The 19,457-nt window shown below is 40.0% G+C and overlaps 1 protein-coding gene across 3 annotated transcripts in view; it reads left to right on the top strand.

Annotated features, from left to right (window-relative positions):
* The first annotated feature begins 5,568 nt into the window (after positions 1-5,568).
* slc8a1b (solute carrier family 8 member 1b) overlaps positions 5,569-19,457 on the top strand; it is a 134,416-nt gene continuing 120,527 nt past the window's right edge. For 2 of the 3 annotated variants that reach the window (XM_013268467.3, XM_019366839.2), the window contains exons 1-2: positions 5,569-6,131; positions 18,005-18,927. In XM_013268467.3, the coding sequence (XP_013123921.1) occupies positions 18,052-18,927 (876 nt within the window). In that variant the 5' untranslated portion in view covers positions 5,569-6,131; positions 18,005-18,051. The remainder of the gene's footprint in view (positions 6,132-18,004; positions 18,928-19,457) is intronic. The other variant, XM_019366840.2, reaches the window with a different exon arrangement.

Below are 19,457 nucleotides of genomic sequence, written 5' to 3'. Positions count from 1 at the left end.
AATGTCTATACAGCACTGATTACACTTTATCCACACAAAATGACCATTCCTGGCACTGAAAACTCTAATTATAGGAACACACCAAAGACAGCTGCCACTAAATACACAAGTCATCCATGCATCTGTTTTCTGCCACTTATCTGGGTCCAGGTCGCAGGGGCAGGAGTCTAAGCTGAGATGCCCAGACCTCCTCCTCTTCAGTCATGTCCTCCAACTCTTTTCCCAAGCCGACCAATAGCCAGTTTGTTCCAGGGTCCTCTCCTTGAAGAACATGCCTGAAACACCTCTTCTGAGAGAAAACCCGGTGGCTTCTTAGTCAGATGCACCTCAAGTGATTCTTGTTGATATGGAAGGATTGTCCCTCTACTCCTAGCCTCTCAAGAATGAGCTCCTCCTGCTATCTCTAAGGGAGAGCCCTGCTGTCCTTCTGTGGAAGCTCAGCTGTATCCACAATCCTATTCTTTCAGTCACTACTCAGAGTTCATGGCCATAGGTGAAGGTGTAAACCGACTGATAAATTGACAGTTCTGCTTGTTTAGACTTTCTTCTAGAACATCTAAATCAATGTTGTCCTGTAAACAGCTTTTATACTTCCCTAAACTTTCCACGGGTTGCCTAGGTGTTAGATTTCTTCCTCGACTTTCCACTTTGCCACTGTCTGTTTAGTGTGGCTGTCAAGCAACTGTTCCCTCTACACTCACAGTGATGGAGGTGATGCACAAGTAGGCACGTAAACAAAAACTGAAAAAAGCTACTTTTTGTTTTCTTTAATTTTACACTTCAGTTAGAAAACCTTTCTAACAGATGTGCTTCCTATCCTTGCTGGTGTTATCAGCCGTTAAACTCTTCAGTGAAGCTACATTAGCGCATGAGCACTAAGATGATGCAATCAATTAATTGGAGAAACTTACTGGCACTTTTTCCACATAATTTGTTAAGCACTCTGCTTTTGCTTTGATGGTATTTTAAGTGCCCACGTATAAACACTTTATGTAAGATGTTTTGTAGTAGTAGTAGTTTGAGTAACACGCCATTAGTGGCTTTTTACCTTAGCTGTAGGTGTCCAGAAGAATCACATCACTGAGGTTTAATTGGAGCTGTAAACTCCTCCTGGAGGACAGTGCCTTAACAAGACAAAACATCCCCCTCTGGCTTTTTGTGTATGGCTGTGCATCTCATTCCTGTTAAAAAGTGTGGCCTTGTATGCACAGAGGTGCGAGTGGGTGTGTGTTTGTTAACGAGAGAGCAAGACTTAAATCCATATTGCACATGTGGATTTCCTATTCTTACTCACTTTGTATGGCTTTGTGTGTGTACAAGTATATGTATAACCAGATGATAAATTTGCTGGTTTTGGCATAAAGCTTTACTCATATTTTAAACTGCCACATCCTAATTATACCAAAATGTAAACTATCCTTTTTCAAAACACCAGACTAGAATTATTATAATCATGACAGTCAGATAAAATGCATCGCAGCAGAAATAAAGACCACTTGCCATGTGTTACTCAATGCTCACATTCATACAATACTAAGCTCTTATATAACTCACATAGGTGTGTTTAAAAACATGTGCATTTCTGCTCCAAAGCTTTAAACTGTGATTCTGTGGATATTTATTTGCATTTGGAGCAGCCCCAAGTGGCACTTCCACTTTGGCTTAATTTTCCAGCCTCAGTGGATGGTTGCTGCTTAATGGACACTTTATTGTGCAACTTTGTGGCAGGAAAACATTAAACTAAACATTCAGGATTAACATTTGAGCTAAAACTTTCAAAAAAACAGATGGCATCAGTCTCAATTGAACATTCTGCAGAAAGGGCTGAGACAAAAGTGGAAAAGTTAAATTTATGGATGAAACGTTTCTTTTTTTTCAACATACTCTCGCTAACATTTGTCGAGTTGTATAGCGCATGCACATTTTTGCAACATTAATGCTTAACTTCCTCGGTTTAGGAAACTCCAAAGCTGCCCATGGATTACCAACATGCTACTGCTGATGAGTCATAATTTCTCCATAAGAAAGTAGAATGTGGCTAAAAAGGAAGTATTTATTTGAAGAATTTGGCACTTCATTTTAACAGTTTATATTTTTATTTTAGTGGTACAAAAAGGTCAACAACTATATTCAAAGGTATCTTTTTAATTTCTCTAAAAATAATGTTATTGATCCTGTTGTTGTAAATCAACAAAGTATAACAGATCATATTCTACATGATTCAACATGATAAGCAGAGTAGTTATAAAAGAGACACCGAGCCAGAGTTTGCATGCATGTAATTATTCTAGCAGTAACCATGTATTTAGACTTTAAATGTATTTCTAATTTCTCCTTTCTACTTGAGATTAGTGGGACATGAAGTTAAACTAAGGACCACATACATTTTTCTTGCTCATATGCCAAACTGCTAGTGGCATTTATGCCCATAGGAATAGTTTGTCACAAACCGGTCTGAGTGAAATGTGCTAAACGGCTGCATTCCATTTGCAAGCACACTGCCTATGGCGCATTTCACAGCATATTTCTCCCTTTCTTTCTGCAACACATTAGGTTTTTCAGGTTACTACTGTTTGTAAAGAGTTGGAGATAATGGAGTAATGTTTTTTGCCTTGAGCTTTTTGCCTCAGGGACAATGCAGGTTAATCAGCATAACTGTGAATGATCCCAGTCTGCTAAATGGCTAAATTTCCCTCTACCTGTATTCCAATTGTGTCATTTCCCATCAATTTAAAGCTATACCTTTATTTAACCTATGTCCCCTGCATATGCTTGCTGTGCTCCTGCAATTTTAGCAGGATTGTTTGATTGACAGTTGTGAGAATTTCTGTGCTCTGAGGAGGCACCCAGGGCTGCAACACCTCTGAATTATGAATGAACAGGCACAAGCTCTTACCTTCCTGTGTCAATGGAGCACATGCAGTCTATGGGCTTTTTATTCAGCTTTTCTTCATTAACACCTTTTAAAAATAATTTGGAAGAAAGAAATTTACAAACAAATGCACTGACCTGAAACGATTAAGTGAACAGTTTGAATTTCTATTTAGTTCATCTGTTAGTGTGATCTTCAAAGTTAACATAATCCTCTTTCCCGAACCTTAAAAACCTTGTTTCAGATACCCAAGCCTTTCTCTGCTCTATAGCATCACCCTGCCAAGCCTGTAGTAAATGGTGAGCTGGCTGCATCACCAGGCAGAATTTATGAGATTATGGCTCATCCTCTCTAGGGATATCACCTAATAGCACCTATAGGTTAATCCAGGAGTCTTCCTTGCGATTTCTTTGACACTCATCATGCAGCCCATTATTCATCCCATCTGACAACTCTTGTTTCCCGATTGGACTCCTCTAACCTCATTACCCAACCATTCACTTCCTCAGTAAACCACCTTATCTGTTTCTCTACTTCCTGACTCTCCAGCTGTTTCTCTTATAAGACTTGTAACATTTGGTTTGCCCTCTGCCTCTGAGTTGGGAAAACTTCCCTCTGGCTTATTAGCTTTGCTTCTGCTCCTCTTTAAATTACTTCCCAGCTTCCATTCTGTTGTCGATTCTCGTGTTGACTCTATCTGAGTCTGAATCTCTCTCTTTCTCAGAATGAGAAAGGAAAAAGATTTAGTCATAGCAAGAGCTTGTCTATTTTGTTTCACTGCTTGACTCTATATTTGCCCATCAAGCTAGTATCTGTCACTTGTTTTAGTGTCCCTTTCAGATCCCTTTTGTCTGCTGCAGTCGGCATCTATCCAAATCTATACCCCGTGGTTGCTAATCCTGCCTTTTGAAATGTTATACCCAAGTTGCCTTTATTTGTTTGTTCAGGTCTCTCTTCAAAAGTCTGTTTTTGGAGGTATAATTTCTTGTTTTTACACATGCAGATTTGTACTAGATGTCAAAATTCATATACTTTTGGTGAATGGTTGCTTGACTTCAGATTCCCCCCGTGACAGGGCACTTAACCTAAAACTGGATTATCTGTTTTCACATAAATTAATATACTGTATTCACCTTCTTCATCTGATAGGACCGACAGGTTAGACAAGATTTTTGGATCAACTTATTAGCTGTATGTGGCAACCTTATGATTATTGCATAAGATGCTAACTCAGAGGGAAAAATGATGTCTTCTTCCTGTTACATGGCTGGGAGAAGTAGGGGAATGGCATGCAGTAAAATTCCAATTAACCAGTAATCATAAAGGGAATCACTCCTTTAATCACTGCTCCTTCTAATGAAAAGATTCATATGAATAAATACAAAATGAATCATGTTACCTGACAGCAGAATCTGACCTTTGTGCATTAGTAGTCAATTCCTCGAATCTGTTTATTTCCTTGTTGTTAAAATTGGTATCTTTGGCCACCTTCCAGTTAAGTGATGAACATGTTGAATGGTTTGCAGTGCAGAACTGTGTACTGACTGATGGACCAAACTGTTTTCATAAAGCATATGACTGGCCTTAGAGTGCCAACAAATGAAATGATATTTTTTTGTATAAAGCAAAAACAGAACAAAAAAAATAGATACTCTGTTACTGAAGACTAATCTTTTGCAAAACTGTAGTTTTGTGGTATCTGCATCTGTGGAGGTTTCTGTTACTGGAACGCGGTCTTTTCTTTCGTAAAACACTGTTTCAACAGCCATCTTGCTAATACATTTGATTTGTAGCTCAAATGCATGTATTCAGTTGTTTTACAGTTGAATCTTTCTTCCTTTGGCACAGCTGATCAAGAAATCCTGATTGAAAGAACTCATTATTGTAACTCATTATTCCTTTGCCTGAGCAAACCATCCCTGGATTTCTTACAAACAGTCCAAAATCCTACAAGGCTACTCACCAGGTCTTCTAAAAGGTGTCATGTGACACTGATTCTATCCTCTTTTGGGAACACTTTCAGAGCTCTTCTTGGGCAGATGCCTCTCCATATTAAAATAAACTTTTGCATTCATGTGTAACTACTAAGTTCTGCCATTAAAACAATTGCTTTTCAGTGTTCTCATAGTCGACTCATGCATGTGAATGTTAGCCTGTTGTAAAAGATGTCATTAGTTGCTTCCAAGTTCCTAGTTTCCATTATGACCTCTCTGCGTCTCCCCCTCGCAACACTCCTATACGCACTGTGTCTTTTCCAACTACAACATAAAATAAAATCTTTGCACAGGACATTTTAAGGGCTGAGGAAGGTGAGATGAGGAGATGCTGGGGATTAAATGGAGAGTCCTGGGATAAGGGGACAAAAGTTTCAAGCCTCAGGGAGGAAATGGTCAAGAGAACTGGTTGCTATGCTCACGTGATACTTTTTTTCTTGTATATGTGATCCAATAATAATGATAAACCTCTCTTAAGAAAGAAAGTTAAGACATAGATTATCATAACAGCGTGACATGTTTTTGGACTTTTTTCAACTGGACATTGATATCATCCTGTAAGCGAATATGCCAGTAACAGAGGGGGGCAGAGTATCCGAGAGAGAAGCACACAGTGTGTATGGACCTACAAACACACATGCTGAGAGAGGGAGACAGAGAGAAAGAGAGGGAGGGAGAGAAGAAGGGAGAGAGAGACAGAGGCTGAGCTGATCCTCAGTCGGTTTGTGAGGGAACAGGCGAAAGAGAGACCTGCTCACACGCTGACACACATACACACACACACGCACACACACACAGGCACACTCTCAGTCTCATACACTCTCGCTCTCTTACTCGCGCTTGGGGGGGGGGGACGGGAAGGGAAGAATGAGGAAGAAGTCCGGTCTGCTGCGCGCCTTGTCCCAACAAATGCGGGCTTGCTAATGAAGCACCGCTCCGGTCATCCGATCATACAGGTCACCCAGGTCGAACTACATGGAAACGAGGAGTAGGCAACAAACGAAGATAACAGCAACAAATAACCAGGCGCTGCATGGGAATCCAGACTCTTCCCTCCTTTCGTGCGTCTCGATCGGTGGATACGCCGTCTTGGCTGGCATATAAGAGCTCCCTGCGTCTCCATTACCATTCCCCACCACTGGCTTACCTCTACTACTACTACTACTCCTCCTCTTACTCCTTGTTCTGCTAATATTATTAGTAGAGCTACAGTGCAGCTTTTACTACGGACTTCTCCGGATCGTGGCCACTCAAGGGAATAAAAGGTAGGGCACTCTGCAGTTTTCTGGGTGTGCTTCATTACGGATAATGACATTAATAGCGATGTGGACAGCTTTGCATACATTTTGCGGCATTGTCTGGTAAAAGCAAGTTTTACACAGGGAGGTAGAGTGAATGGGATGGAAAGCGGACCCTTTCGTCTCGTGGAGCTCCGACTGAAGACTGAAAGCACCATGCGTCGGAAGGGTTTGGATGCAGTGTGGAAACGATGTTCCCTCACTCCCATTCTCCCCCACCGAGCTTTCCACACTGCGCCTTTCTTCCACTGTGATTTGGAAATGTACATAGATTGAAGCTTGGGCTTAGAAAGCACCGAGTACGATGGGAGGTGCTTATCAGTGGTTTTTCGCCAAAGTGAACAGACAGCATGGTTTCATGGGGTGTATTTTTTTTTCTTTATTTGCTCTACACGTCCACGCTCCTTCCACGCTCTCCACTCCTCTAGCCGCCTGCCCCACTTATTTATAGAGGAGTCATTACGGATGCAGAGCACGTTCAGACAACCATGCTCTCACCTTTTTATAGGCGTTCAATGTGGAAGTTGGGTGACAAACATTCGCAACCAAAGCTAAATTTCCCTGCTCTGTATGGTAATCCTTGGAAAGAGTGAATGCGCATTGAAAGACACATTTGAGCAATTCTGGAGGTTCCACGTCCTGTGCGCCAAGCAGTGCAATTCGGAGGTGATGGAGTGCCTTTGTGCATCAGTGGAGAGCAGGTTTCGGGGAAAACCTGCGCGTGGACCCGGTGTTTGAGTTTCAGTGGGCTTCTGATTTAGTACTTTTTATTAGCAAGTTGGATTTAAAGACACAGGGGAAAACTGGATTAATTTCTGTTTAATTTTCTGTCTGCTTTTGGGAAAGGTTTAAAAACCAAACGGTAGCAGAGCTTCGCATATTAGTTAATGTAAACCTATACCGTAACGTAATTATTGCCCCCGTGTGACACTCCAAGTGCCTCATCTGTTGAGGATTGCTGGGCAAATCAGGAAGGTATGATGTAGGCTTTCTAGGCATTTCCCTTTCACCTGACATGAGTCGGGGCTTTAATGGTCATGACACAGAGGAACTGGAGCTCGTTCAGTGTGGATGATATAAAATATTTATTTTTAACAATAAAAAAAAGAATGTCAGTCAGTCTTTACGGCTTTATTTAACTCATAGCAGTGCTGCATTTAATTATTTAAAAATAAAGAACTCGCCCTGCTGCAGTGATGTTAATCCAGAGTAGGTATTAAGACAAAACAGTTTAAGAATTTCGGTAAGAGACCCATTTTCCAATAATAAAATTGGAACTTTTTCCATATCAGACACCAGATTCAGGTCGCCTCTCAGTGGGTGTGCATAGGCTTGTTCTTAACCTGGTTGTGAGAGAATGTACCACACATGCACGCAACTTCCACACTTGTAGGTGACAGCTAAAGCTTAGTCAGTGCTCAGTGTCTGAGAGGAAGCTGAGTCTGTGACTAGACGTTTAACTGTATCCGATGTAAATGTAATAATTCTGTATTATTAATCCGACTGAAAAAAATTCCAAGTCAGATATGAATTATTTTCTTTTTTACATTAAAGGATGGGAATTTTTGTTTTAATCCTGATAGTAATAGTTCAGTTTGAGGCTTTATTTTCCTTTATGATTGTTAGGTTAAACTAATATTAGGTTATTATTAGGTTCATTCTTTTTTTTTTTTCTGTAAAATACTCTCAAAAATGACTTTCTTTTCAAGAATGACATCATTTGAAAAAATATTTCCATTCAACTTTTTTCCCACACATCCCTAAGCTGTTCTGCTTCTTTCAGCAAAAGAGACCCTGTTCACTATATAGTTTACAGTAAACAAGAACAAAATAGGTGATGCCTGTGATAATGCAACACTGAGGAGAAAATCATGAGAAAAACAGTAAATTTTGCTACACCTCAGACATTCCCTTGTAAAGTAAATGCTCCTTTGTCACTGTTTTGCCCCCTTTTTTTTCAAGGTGTTCATGCTAATACTCTCAGTTCAACACTCAATGGGCAAACAATTAGCCATTCAAGATGAGCTCAGAGACAGGGTCTATCTATTAGAAATCAGTGCATTCACTGAGATTTATCATTATTCTTAGTCATTAATTATGCTGATTAGTGGGAATCCTTAGCTTAATTTGTGGGTGTATTACTATAAAGTAATGCTGGTATAGATTCAGCGAAATCCCGAGAAAATTCCTCAGAGACTTTGGACCACAAGAACATGAGAGGAAGTGTCTGTGAGGAAGCCACCTGATCTCTTTGGTTTAGGATCAGCTGGCTGTGGAGGTCGTTTCAGTACAGTGAACTCATCACCATGTTCAAGAAACCAGTTTGAGATGACTTGACCTTTGTGACAATGTTCATTATCCTGCTGGAATCAGCCATCAGAATATGGACATAGTCAGCAACTATACACATGTAGGCTATGGCGGTTAAATGATGCTCTATTGATAGTAAGAGGGCCAAAGTGTTTTAAAAAATCCCCCAGCAGCAGCAGTGTGAAGCAGAAAAGGTAGTGTTGATTCATATTTCCATATTGTTTATGGCATATTCTGACCCTACGATCAGCACAGAAATCAGACACTCATCAAAACAGGCAACACTTTTCCAGTCTTCTATTGTTCACTTTTGTTGAGGCTGTTACATTTGTAGCCTCAGTTTCCTGTTCTTAGCTGACAGGAGAAACACCTGGTGAGGTCTTCTCCTGCTGTATCCCATCTTCTTCAAATTTGGACCTGCTGGGATTTCAGAGATGCTCTTCTGCATGCCTTGGTTGTAATGAGTGGTTATTGCCGCTTTCCTATCAGCTTGAAGCAGCCTGGCCAGTTTCCTCTGACCTCTGACATCAACAAGGCATTTTCACCCAGAGAACTGCTACTCACTGGATATTTTCCTGTTTTTTAAAGCACTCTAAACTCTAGAGAACCTGTCTCACATCAGCAACCATGGCATGTTCAGATCACTTAAGTCATCTTTCTTCCCCAACATGAATGGGTTGTCCTGATATACTTAAGATATACTTAAATGGACTTGAGTTTCTCCTCCATGTGTTCCACATGTCATCCATGAGCGCATATCAGGTCGATCGTGGCTCAAGAGTTGGCAGTTCATCTTGTGATCGTCTCGGTCGTTGTGTCCTTGGGCAAGACACTTCACCTACCGCCTACTGGTGATGGCCGGAGGGGCCGATGGCGCGATATGGCAGCCTCGCTTCTGTCAGTTTGCTCCAGGGCAACTGTGGCTACAACTGTAGCTTGCCTCCACCAGTGTGTGAATGAATTGTGAAGTGCTTTGAGGGTCTTGAAAAGCACTATATAAATGCAATTCATTATTATATCAGTAAATACAAATACTAAAATACTAATGGTGGATAGAAAGTGTATTAAAGCCATTGTAAAGATGATTACTTATACACTAAGGGTTGTTTTTTGTCATAGAAATGCTAGACTCTTTAATTCCTTTAAAAGTATGCTAATCTATGAAAGTTAAAAAAAGCAATACTCAGTTCAATAAGATCATTAGAATGAAATGAACATGATTTATTGATGTACAAATTCAGTTTTAGATATTTAGTGGTTAGACTCAGCTGGCCCATCACAGCAGAATAGAATCCCAGCGGTGATAGAGATTAGGGCAGGATCCCCTGGAGTGTAGATGCTGGTAGTGGAGATGAAGACATAGGCTTGAATGGAGGCTTAGTAATAGGGAGGAGGTTGGTTGCATGAAGGCATCTGCAAGATGTTTGGACTTGATCAGTGATGTCACAATCAGCTTGACAGCATGGGAAACTGGAAATGGTGTAAAGCTTAGACTAGCTGCAAAAATCTGGGAAGCAGAGATGTGTGACAACAGATCTTCCTTATTGAACTTATGCATAGGCTTCATTTCTGTAAGTGCTATGTGTTTAGTCTTAGTCAACAAAGCCAATGGCTATTGTACCTTTATTTGTGAGTGAATAGTGTTTACAGGAAATGGAAGCTTTCTGGAGTCATTAGTTGATTTGAATACTGAGTATTAAACATGGTGATAAAGTGTCGGTGAAATAGGTCCAAATATGTTTACATGCATTGTGTCAAAGAAAAACATTTGACTTTTTCTAGGATGTTTGGTGTAGAACATTTTCAAATTTGGACCTCTTGGCTTAAACAAGACAAAATTAGACACTTAAAAAATAAAGCTATATAGTTTGTTGATTGCTGTTCAGAAGAGAACTGGTGCACTGACATATCTAGTTATTTACATGTGGTGACTGTTAACTAGAAAGGAAATGCTAAGTCCAGTATTCATTATCAGCTTCAACTTCCCTTTATTTACTGAGCAATTGCACCCAAGTAGTGTCTGCAGGTTAAGTAACAGCAACTGACACAAACAATAGCTGGTATCCAGCTCCTCCAGAGAATGTAACTCTTAAGCTGCTAGATGCTTCTTTATGATCCCCAAGCTAGTCGCAAACATCGTCTGTCAGCAGTTTGTGTGCAGTGGTTTTATTAGTGTGTTTATTTTCTTGATAATATCATCCTCCCTGTGATTAAAAACAGGTTTTTGACAGTACTGCAAGTGGTCTAAAGTGGCACAGTCACAGGCAATAAAACAAAAACAGAGCTGGAAGTCCCTAAAATGCTCCATAAAGCTGAAGAAACCTACTGTGAAATAATTTTTTTTGTTACACAATATGATGTCACCTCGTGATTTGTGGAAGGGCACTGTCAAAATATTTTTTTCAATGTTTGACTATTTCAGATTACAAAATACATGAAGCTATTGTGAAGATTTAATTGGCTGCTGGTGGCGTGTAACGTTGTTACTGCACGTTCATAGAAAATTGCTTCATTTTCAGGAAGCCTGATGACATAAACCATATAAGATAAAACCACAGAACTCTTGTGAAATTTGAACCTATTGAAGAAAGGGGAAGATGTCATCTCTTTAGCAAAATGTACATAATGCAAGTTATTTTTACCCGCGTGGTTCCTTATGTGGATTATACCATAAACATACAAAGGGGTAAAGATGGCAAAGTTGAAGATAATTATGTGCCTTATTTACAGTTCCCTACTCATTCAAGAGATGGGAAATGATATAAGGGAAATCATTTGATAATTTGTTTCAGCCTTTAACGATTTAGTTCTTTATTTTGGTCTTGCACAACTCCTGCTTGTTCATCATTGCCCTCCCACATGTTCATGTCTCTTGTCACAACCCAGGTATTCAGATAGTCATTGGACAGACGTAAAAGTAGGAAATAACCCAGTGTACTGCAGTGGCAGTCTGATCATTTCCACCTCTACAAGTGTAATAATATGACAAGACTTCTTTGCTGGGGGACTGGCTGTTAGAGAGATCCAGATAAAAGGGCTCAACATCATTCTAATGATGGTAAATGCAGACCATTAATCTTCAGTTGTTTCCAGGCGATGTGTGTGTGTGTCTATTTTGGCCTGTGCTTGCACTCACATTCAGTGGAATATCCCTGTGGTTTTATTTCATTTGAAGAGGTGAGATTATGTTAGATTAGCCTCCTGTTTGCTACCTTGTATTTTTCTTTTCATCTGCCTGTCTCTGATTCTCCTTATCGCCAAACTAGTTACTGTTTTCCACATTACACTCCTCTCCTTCAGTCCCTTTCTTCTTACGTCTCTTGTGCTCCCATTTTTATTTACTTTTCCACATTTCTTTGTCTCGCTTTCACTCACTGGTTTAAATATTTTATTATCGCCTCCTGTCCCATAGCGAGGAAAATGCATCGCAGATAGGCTGAGAGCAGCACGCCGAGGCTGTTACCTTCACTCACTGCATTCTCAAGCTCACCATTTCATCTTATTTTCAATTATTTTACCACTATGTTATTTGCAAAAATATGTGATTCAGTTTCAGATAAACATTAGAAGTTTATGCAGAGTGTGAGGTCTTGTCTTATGTATTCCTCCTGACTTCTCTCTGTCCTTGCTCTGTTTCCTGTTGGTCTGATCAGCTGCCTTCTTGGCATCTTTGGGTGCTATCTTCAAAGGCTCTCAAGACATAACAGTTCTGGGCCAGAGAAGCAACAGCTTGTTTCACTGCAGCACATGGTTTTCGTTTTGTTAACTTTACGCATTCTGTCTTTGTTGTTGCCTCTGGGGAGTAAGATTCAGTGGTCCAGTTTCTGTGTCTGTTGTCTTTTTCTGAGGCTGGATCTTCGTTTGCTGTGTTCTTCTTGAAATGGAGCCAAGTTTTTGAGGTCATAACACTAGGGAAAATCATGACGGATATTCTGAAACCTGATATTTCAATTAGAAAATCCAAAATAGCAGCCACTGTTCAGCCACAAAGCCACTCAAGCGCTAACAACAGACACGTTCCCTAAAGTTTGGCTCTGATACGATCCAGGTCATTATCTTTTCCTTTATCAAGTGGCCATTAATGTTACAGGATGTTCTTACAGGATGTATTTTGCAGGCAAGAAACAAGCCTTGAACTGTAAACAGTGTGGGTGATTATCTTATGTCATCTGAAGTGTAATCTTCTGATAAAGTGTTAAGCAACCAAAACTGTGTAAGGTAGGTCTATCAGGGATTCCTGTTCGTGAGGATGAATTTTAAGCAAGCCAGATGGAAAAAATGGAGGAAGGAACAGAAACTGGAGTGCTTACCCAGGGTTAGCAAATGAACTGTGTTATATTAGGAACTGTGGCATGCGCAGCTGATAGTATATACATAATCTACTGCTTTATTTTTTAAGAATGCAGACTATTAACTATGTTTTATGGTAAATTGTAGGAGACTCAAGCCCCAAGGGGAAAGGAAGAAAGCCTGGAAGTAGTTTAAATGACCAAACAATCTAAAAACAGCCAGCAACTGCTGTATTTTGTGCAGTTTAACACAATTCACCCTTCCTCTGTTTGTGAGAGGGCTCTGGCAGCTCCAGTGTTGTTGTCACTGCAATAATTTATTCATCCTTATGTTTTTTCCTGTTCGTCCTGTTCAGGGTCACAGACCCATCAAAATTGCACAGATGAAATGAATCATTTGAACAGATAATAACACAGGAAAAACACTATAGTGAGCAATAAAGGCCGTGGGTTTTTAAGCAAGTGAGTTGCCATGTACCAGTAAGTACCAGTAAGTACCAAAAGCAAAGCATTTCAAAAGCTGACTGAGCTCTCCTCCACATCACAGATAAGAAAGGCGTAACGGCACTAATTGTGACCTTTCATGAGTAGTTTATGCTGTGCCATTTGTAGTTTTTTATTTTTTCTGTGCTTATGGACTTGGAAGGCAGGATTTCCTAGTTCCCAGTTGGAATTTTCAACTGGAACACCCCCTAAAGTTGGAACACAAACTTTGGAGCAGCCTCACCAACCCTGATTTCACAATCCAAGATGGCGGCATGCATGTAAACGGCAGTAAAACTATGAAACTTGTTATCAGGACAGCCACAGTTGTGCATTTGTGACTGGCTAAATAAGCCATATGCAGAGCATTGACCACGTTCTATCCATGAACGTGCTGCAGTCATGTTTTTAAGCCCCAAAAAATAAACAAGTGTGGTGCTTGTTATGGACTTAGCGCAGCCTGCTGTGATTTAGGCCTTGTTTGGGTGTGTCCTGCCTTAGATTACAAAAAGGGTGGCATATAACTCTACAATTAAGAGAGTGCTTAAGGTCAGAGAAAGGTGACTTCTAGTGCCAGAGAGCCTTCCTGGGTTGCAGCTAGTGAGCTGTGTGTGGTGGCTGCTTACTGCTGCTCTGTGGAGAGGAGTGTGTGTTTTGGTGACCTAGCCTTTTTTTCACTTTCTTTTCAGTTTAGTGACTAACACTGGGTTTGGTTGTTTTAATAAAAACCTTTAATTTAACAAGCTCACCTTCATGTCTCCTGTTTTTTTCAACCCAAACACTTTATGTCACTTTCCCACATCCCCTGTATGTTTTAGGGGGACATAAAAGGTCCAATTTCTAGTTGGTAATAATAAATGAATGGCTCTACCTCACTAAGCAGGAAAACAAACCCCATTTTCCTTCCTTTTCTGACATTACTACAGGAAACATGCAAAGACTTGTAGCAATATACGGCTTCTGTTTGACATAAAAATGCACCAGCACGAATTGAGCAACATCAATCGTAGTAAATTCCCACTCACGGCTTATTTAGAGGGATGCTTTACTGAATTTTTACACACCTACCCTGTTCCAGGTTCAGTTTGAGTTTTTCTTTTGTCCCTTTTGACCATATCTACAAATTTTGGGACTTTTATAACCTCCAATTGTGTTGTGAAGCTTTAGAAAACACACTCTATTGAATGGAGAAGAACTGGCTTTTGGTGTTATGTTCAGCCATCTGCCTTTTAGAAAAATGACATCTCTAAGTGAAAACAGCCAAATCCCAGAGCACACTGAATTATTGATCACTTGGAAAAGTAACATAAAGGCTTTTGTGACCACACAAGAAGCCTGTATAAGGCAAGGAGCTGCTGCCTACCATTAACCAAGGGGGAAATAGTTGGTTATGACCTTGGCAAATTGAAGTTTAATTAAGTAGACATGTAATTTTGTTGAGAGTTGAGTTTCCTAATGTCTGAGCACAAAGCTCTCACACCACAGCAGAGCCCGCTCAGTAAACATTAGGGCAGCAGTTAAACATTTGGTTCATTTAACCCAAATATTTAAATTCACCACTGGTGGATTTCACATTACAAAGTAACAGATTTAGCCAGCAAACATCTTCAACACCATTAAGCGAGACACACACACACAAATACTCTCCATACTGTATACTGTATTATATTTTCAGTTCTTGAGGGATGCTTTATTGTGTGTTTAGCTATGAATAAAGTCAGAATGGATTCTTAGTTAAATAGGATAGAAAATTTAATTCATGTTTAAAATATATTTATATTTATAATAGTTATTGTAGTAGCTTGGCAAAATTGTGCTGGGTAAAGCTACTGTCACACTGGAAAAACATTGGTTCCTGACTGCAGCATAATCAAAATTATTGTGACTGCATGCAATGAATTTGTGATCTCATTACCCTTGAAATCATTGCTTCAAAGATGAGATCCAGGGCTTTTACCACTTGCAGTCACTTGCCATTTTCAAGGAGACTTTGGTGCGTCAAGACAGTGATAAAACAACAGTAAGACAGAGTCAGTCTGCTATCAGTTAGTGATTGAATGGGGTCAAATGAACAATTACATACAGTCTGTTTGTGATATTACTGTGATTATCTACGATAAAGTGGCAAGAATCACAAGACTATCGCTGTTAATGTGCAGGAAAATTCACAATAATTACATTCAGAATTCCAGTCAGAACCTCATACCTGGTAAAGGTTTCCAGAAATTCCTCCACAAATACTGACGTAGCTGCTGCAGCACATTACAGTATATTAACTGCAAATGGATAAAGGTGCTAGATGGAGGTCATTACCTGACTGACTGCAGTCTGTCTGAGTCAGGCCATGTTTGTTTGGAGACAGGTTGCCTCCCTGCAGGCAACCTCCGCAATCAACTTGCGATGGAGAGTGGTCACTGAGAGGTTGGAGGTGTTGCATGCTCCACCTGTGGGTGAACAGTTAAAAAGAAAAAAGCTTGTTTGAAAAAGGTTCTGATCTGAGTTTTGTTTTGTCTCTTAATTCTGGTTATTGATCTTTAATTCAATGGATTACCTCTTTTATCACTGCTTTATTGCTTTTCTAAAAAATCAAAAGGTGGTAAAACTAATTTACACCGCTATTTTGTGTAAATTAGTTTTAATTTGCTACACTTGTTCTGTTTCAGCATGGTCGACGTATTTGGCAAATGCAAATCTCTCAAGCTGTGCTGTATGTTGTGAACTGCAGCCAGTCAGAAGACAATTCAATTTAATCTAATGTTTCAGGCACTGAATGAATTGTGGGGCAGCACCAAGGCAAGTATCACATAAAAAGGCTATTTATAACTGGGAGTAACACCAAGCTGGAAATGAGTACAACAGGCCACCTTTAATTTTAATTTAAAGTACATTTTATGGTTCAGTCATGACGACGTGATATAGCAAAAGTCAAATAACATTTAAAATTATTGGTAAGACCTAGCTTGACCAATTTTTATGTGAAAATATGGATTTTTCAACATTCTTTTCATTGTATTTAGACATAGAGGCAATGAGAATATAGATACAAACATGCAAAATCTGTGTGGCGTTAAATCTGTGGAATGGTCCAGGAGAGGATATATGTTCTTCTCCTGAAGTTTAAATTAAATTATATAACCATCCACAACCCTGCACCTTTTATAGTTATGCAAATTCTGATGACATTAGGTTTCAATAATGCAGAAAGAACACTTCAGGAGAGTCAAATGTAAGCTGTGCAATATTTACAAAATACAGTGTAACTGCACATTTTTACAACTCATATCAATAATATGAGTTGCTCAGTTGCAGTTCTAAGTTTATCCTTTCACTTGGAGCATTGTAATATTTTCTGTTCCTCCTTTCATTTAGATAAAGTACTTTGTAATATTTTGCCTACTGCTCTGCTGTCTGACCATCGCATTGTTGCATACAAAAGTGCATACAATACAGAAACAGACCAGACAAAGACTCCAAGGCCACCAAGATAGAGACATGCCAGAGAATTGCCTTGAGTCCACTAATAGACTCGTCATGTTATAGAGCAGAGTCCCAATGCTTGAATATGTTTGATTAATTCCCATAAAAAAATGAGCGGCCTTATGAAAAATATCCCTGTTATTTTTGAGTGATTTTTATTTATGTTGATAAATTTTAGGTGTTGCAATGCAAGATTTCCAATTATGTTGTTTACCTTGGAGCAAGAATGTAGTTCTCAGATACGAGTCTGTTTCCTAGAATGTTAGGACTAAGTTGCATCAGTTTGCACGTTTTTTAAGGATAATGCTGTCTGAATTTTAACAACGATCCACTTGCAATTTCTTTTCTATTTTCTTTACTAGTTGTCATTAAATGTCACTACATGGGCTTTTTATGACAATAGTGATTAGTCTGTGTGAATGCCTGCACTTAAAACACAAATAAGCACAAGATTAATTTGTGAACTACCCACATCTCAATGCTAAAGCGTTTTTTGGAAACAATTTAAAAAAACCCAAATCAGGTGTTAAGAAAATACAATCTAAATAATTACTCATAATGCTACACCTTTTCTCTGTAGCATTATGTTCACCGCCGGAGATTGATGAAGCTCTGTGGGCATCTTCTGGGTGTGTGATATTTAAAAGATGGCTTAATAAAGCCACCTTATTCACAAGTTACTGTTGCTGAGAGAAGTAGACTGTTTTCATAAAGGCCACTGCCGGCAGTGTTATATTAGGTATTGCTACTTTTTTTTTTATTGCTGCAGGGAAGTTTCAGAAGCTGCTCCTTGAAAAGCCAAAGTGCTGAGCTCAGGAGCTCAAGTTTATCTTTGGTGTGGTTATTCAAACTTGGTGTCCTTAAACAACTATGCAAACATCTGACCTGAAACATGTCTGTTAATCTCTGTGGTGTTGTGTTTACAAAGGTCCTAATGCATTCATGTGAACTGAGCTATTTGGTTTTAGTCACAAACCTCCCAACTTATCATGTACTTTATCAATGCTGACGTGCTCTTGTGTGTAGGGTGGGCAATATTGCCACAACATTCTATCATAATATTTCAATATTCCATGATATTGGCACCTTGCAGGCAGCATCATTTACTGTAAGTAAATGAAAGTAAACGAATCTCTTCCAGTGAAAACTGCTACAGTATAAAAATCATGTTAAAGGAGATTTAAATGTTAGAATGCCCCACTGGTTCCTGTTTTCAACAACATTCATTTGTCTTATTTCTAATAATACTTTGTATTTTCTCCTCTTGTCTTCTCTCTGAAGGTTCAACATCCTCATTAACACCTCAGAGTACTGGTCTTGACACCAACATGGCCCGTCGGGATCACTCCGCCCGTCTGTCCCCGACCATGAGGTTAACAGTTGTTACGGTGATCCTCTTCCTCAATCTTCATCCCTCGTTGGCCGGGGCACCCCCTGAAGCAAGCCTGGGTGGCTCTGTTTCGGCTGTGTCCACCAATAAAACTGAATGCAGTAAGCCTGAGCAGTGTGCACATGGGGTGATTCTGCCTATTTGGGAGCCCCAAAACCCATCATTTGGAGACAAGGTCGCTCGTGCAACTGTTTACTTTGTGGCTTTGGTCTACATGTTCCTGGGTGTGTCCATCATCGCAGACCGCTTTATGGCATCAATAGAGGTTATAACATCACAGGAAAAGGAGATCACCATTAAGAAACCCAATGGAGAAACCACCACCACTACTGTCCGGATCTGGAATGAAACTGTCTCCAACCTTACCCTTATGGCTTTGGGCTCTTCAGCACCTGAAATCCTCCTGTCCATTATAGAAATTATTGGTCATGGGTTTGAGGCTGGCACACTGGGACCCTCCACTATTGTGGGTTCTGCAGCATTCAACATGTTTGTCATCATCGGGCTTTGTGTGTATGTCGTTCCTGATGGCGAGACGAGGAAGGTCAAGCACCTCCGTGTGTTCTTTGTCACGGCCACCTGGAGTATTTTTGCCTACATTTGGCTCTACCTGATCCTGTCAGTGATCTCACCTGGCGTTGTGCAGGTGTGGGAGGGGCTGCTCACTTTCCTCTTCTTCCCCATTTGTGTGGTGTTCGCCTGGGTAGCCGATCGCCGCCTGCTGTTTTACAAGTATGTGTACAAGCGCTACCGCACTGGCAAGCAGCGTGGCATGATCATTGAGACCGAGGGTGATCGTCCACTTCCTTCCAAGGTATGATGCTGTGACTGTTACCACAGCCATTATCACCACGGTTCATTTTCCACAGACCTTTTTTGTTAAAGCATAATACTGTTTATTGCATTTAACTAGTCAATTACTGAAATCTGGGGAATGCACTAAATAAAATGTCAGAAAGGGGAAGAAACACCTTACTACCTACTATACTTTGCCATGCTTTGGCATGTACAGTTTTTGTGCAATGAACACGAGAGTGAGGACAGGACAATGGACAGTTTTCTTACCTTCAGTTCAAATAAATTAGTTTAATGTGCCTGACCTTTCCTTTTTGGAACCTCCTTAAATTGCTTGATTTGCCCTGTTAGACTTTGTTGTTGTAGCAGTTTCTTGTTCCCATATGTCTTGATGCATGCTCAATCATCCAGGTAAGAAAATCTCCAAAAGTTGATTCTGTTCATCTGGACGTAGCGTTTTCAGTGGGAGAAACATTTCGTCACTCATCCAAGTGACTTCTTCAGTCTCAGCTGACTGCAGGTTTCCCCAATCTTATAAACAGTACATTT

Source organism: Oreochromis niloticus, linkage group LG13 (assembly GCF_001858045.2).
Source record: "Oreochromis niloticus isolate F11D_XX linkage group LG13, O_niloticus_UMD_NMBU, whole genome shotgun sequence".
Classification (NCBI taxonomy): domain Eukaryota; kingdom Metazoa; phylum Chordata; class Actinopteri; order Cichliformes; family Cichlidae; genus Oreochromis; species Oreochromis niloticus.
This window is presented reverse-complemented; position numbering and strand designations above follow the sequence as displayed.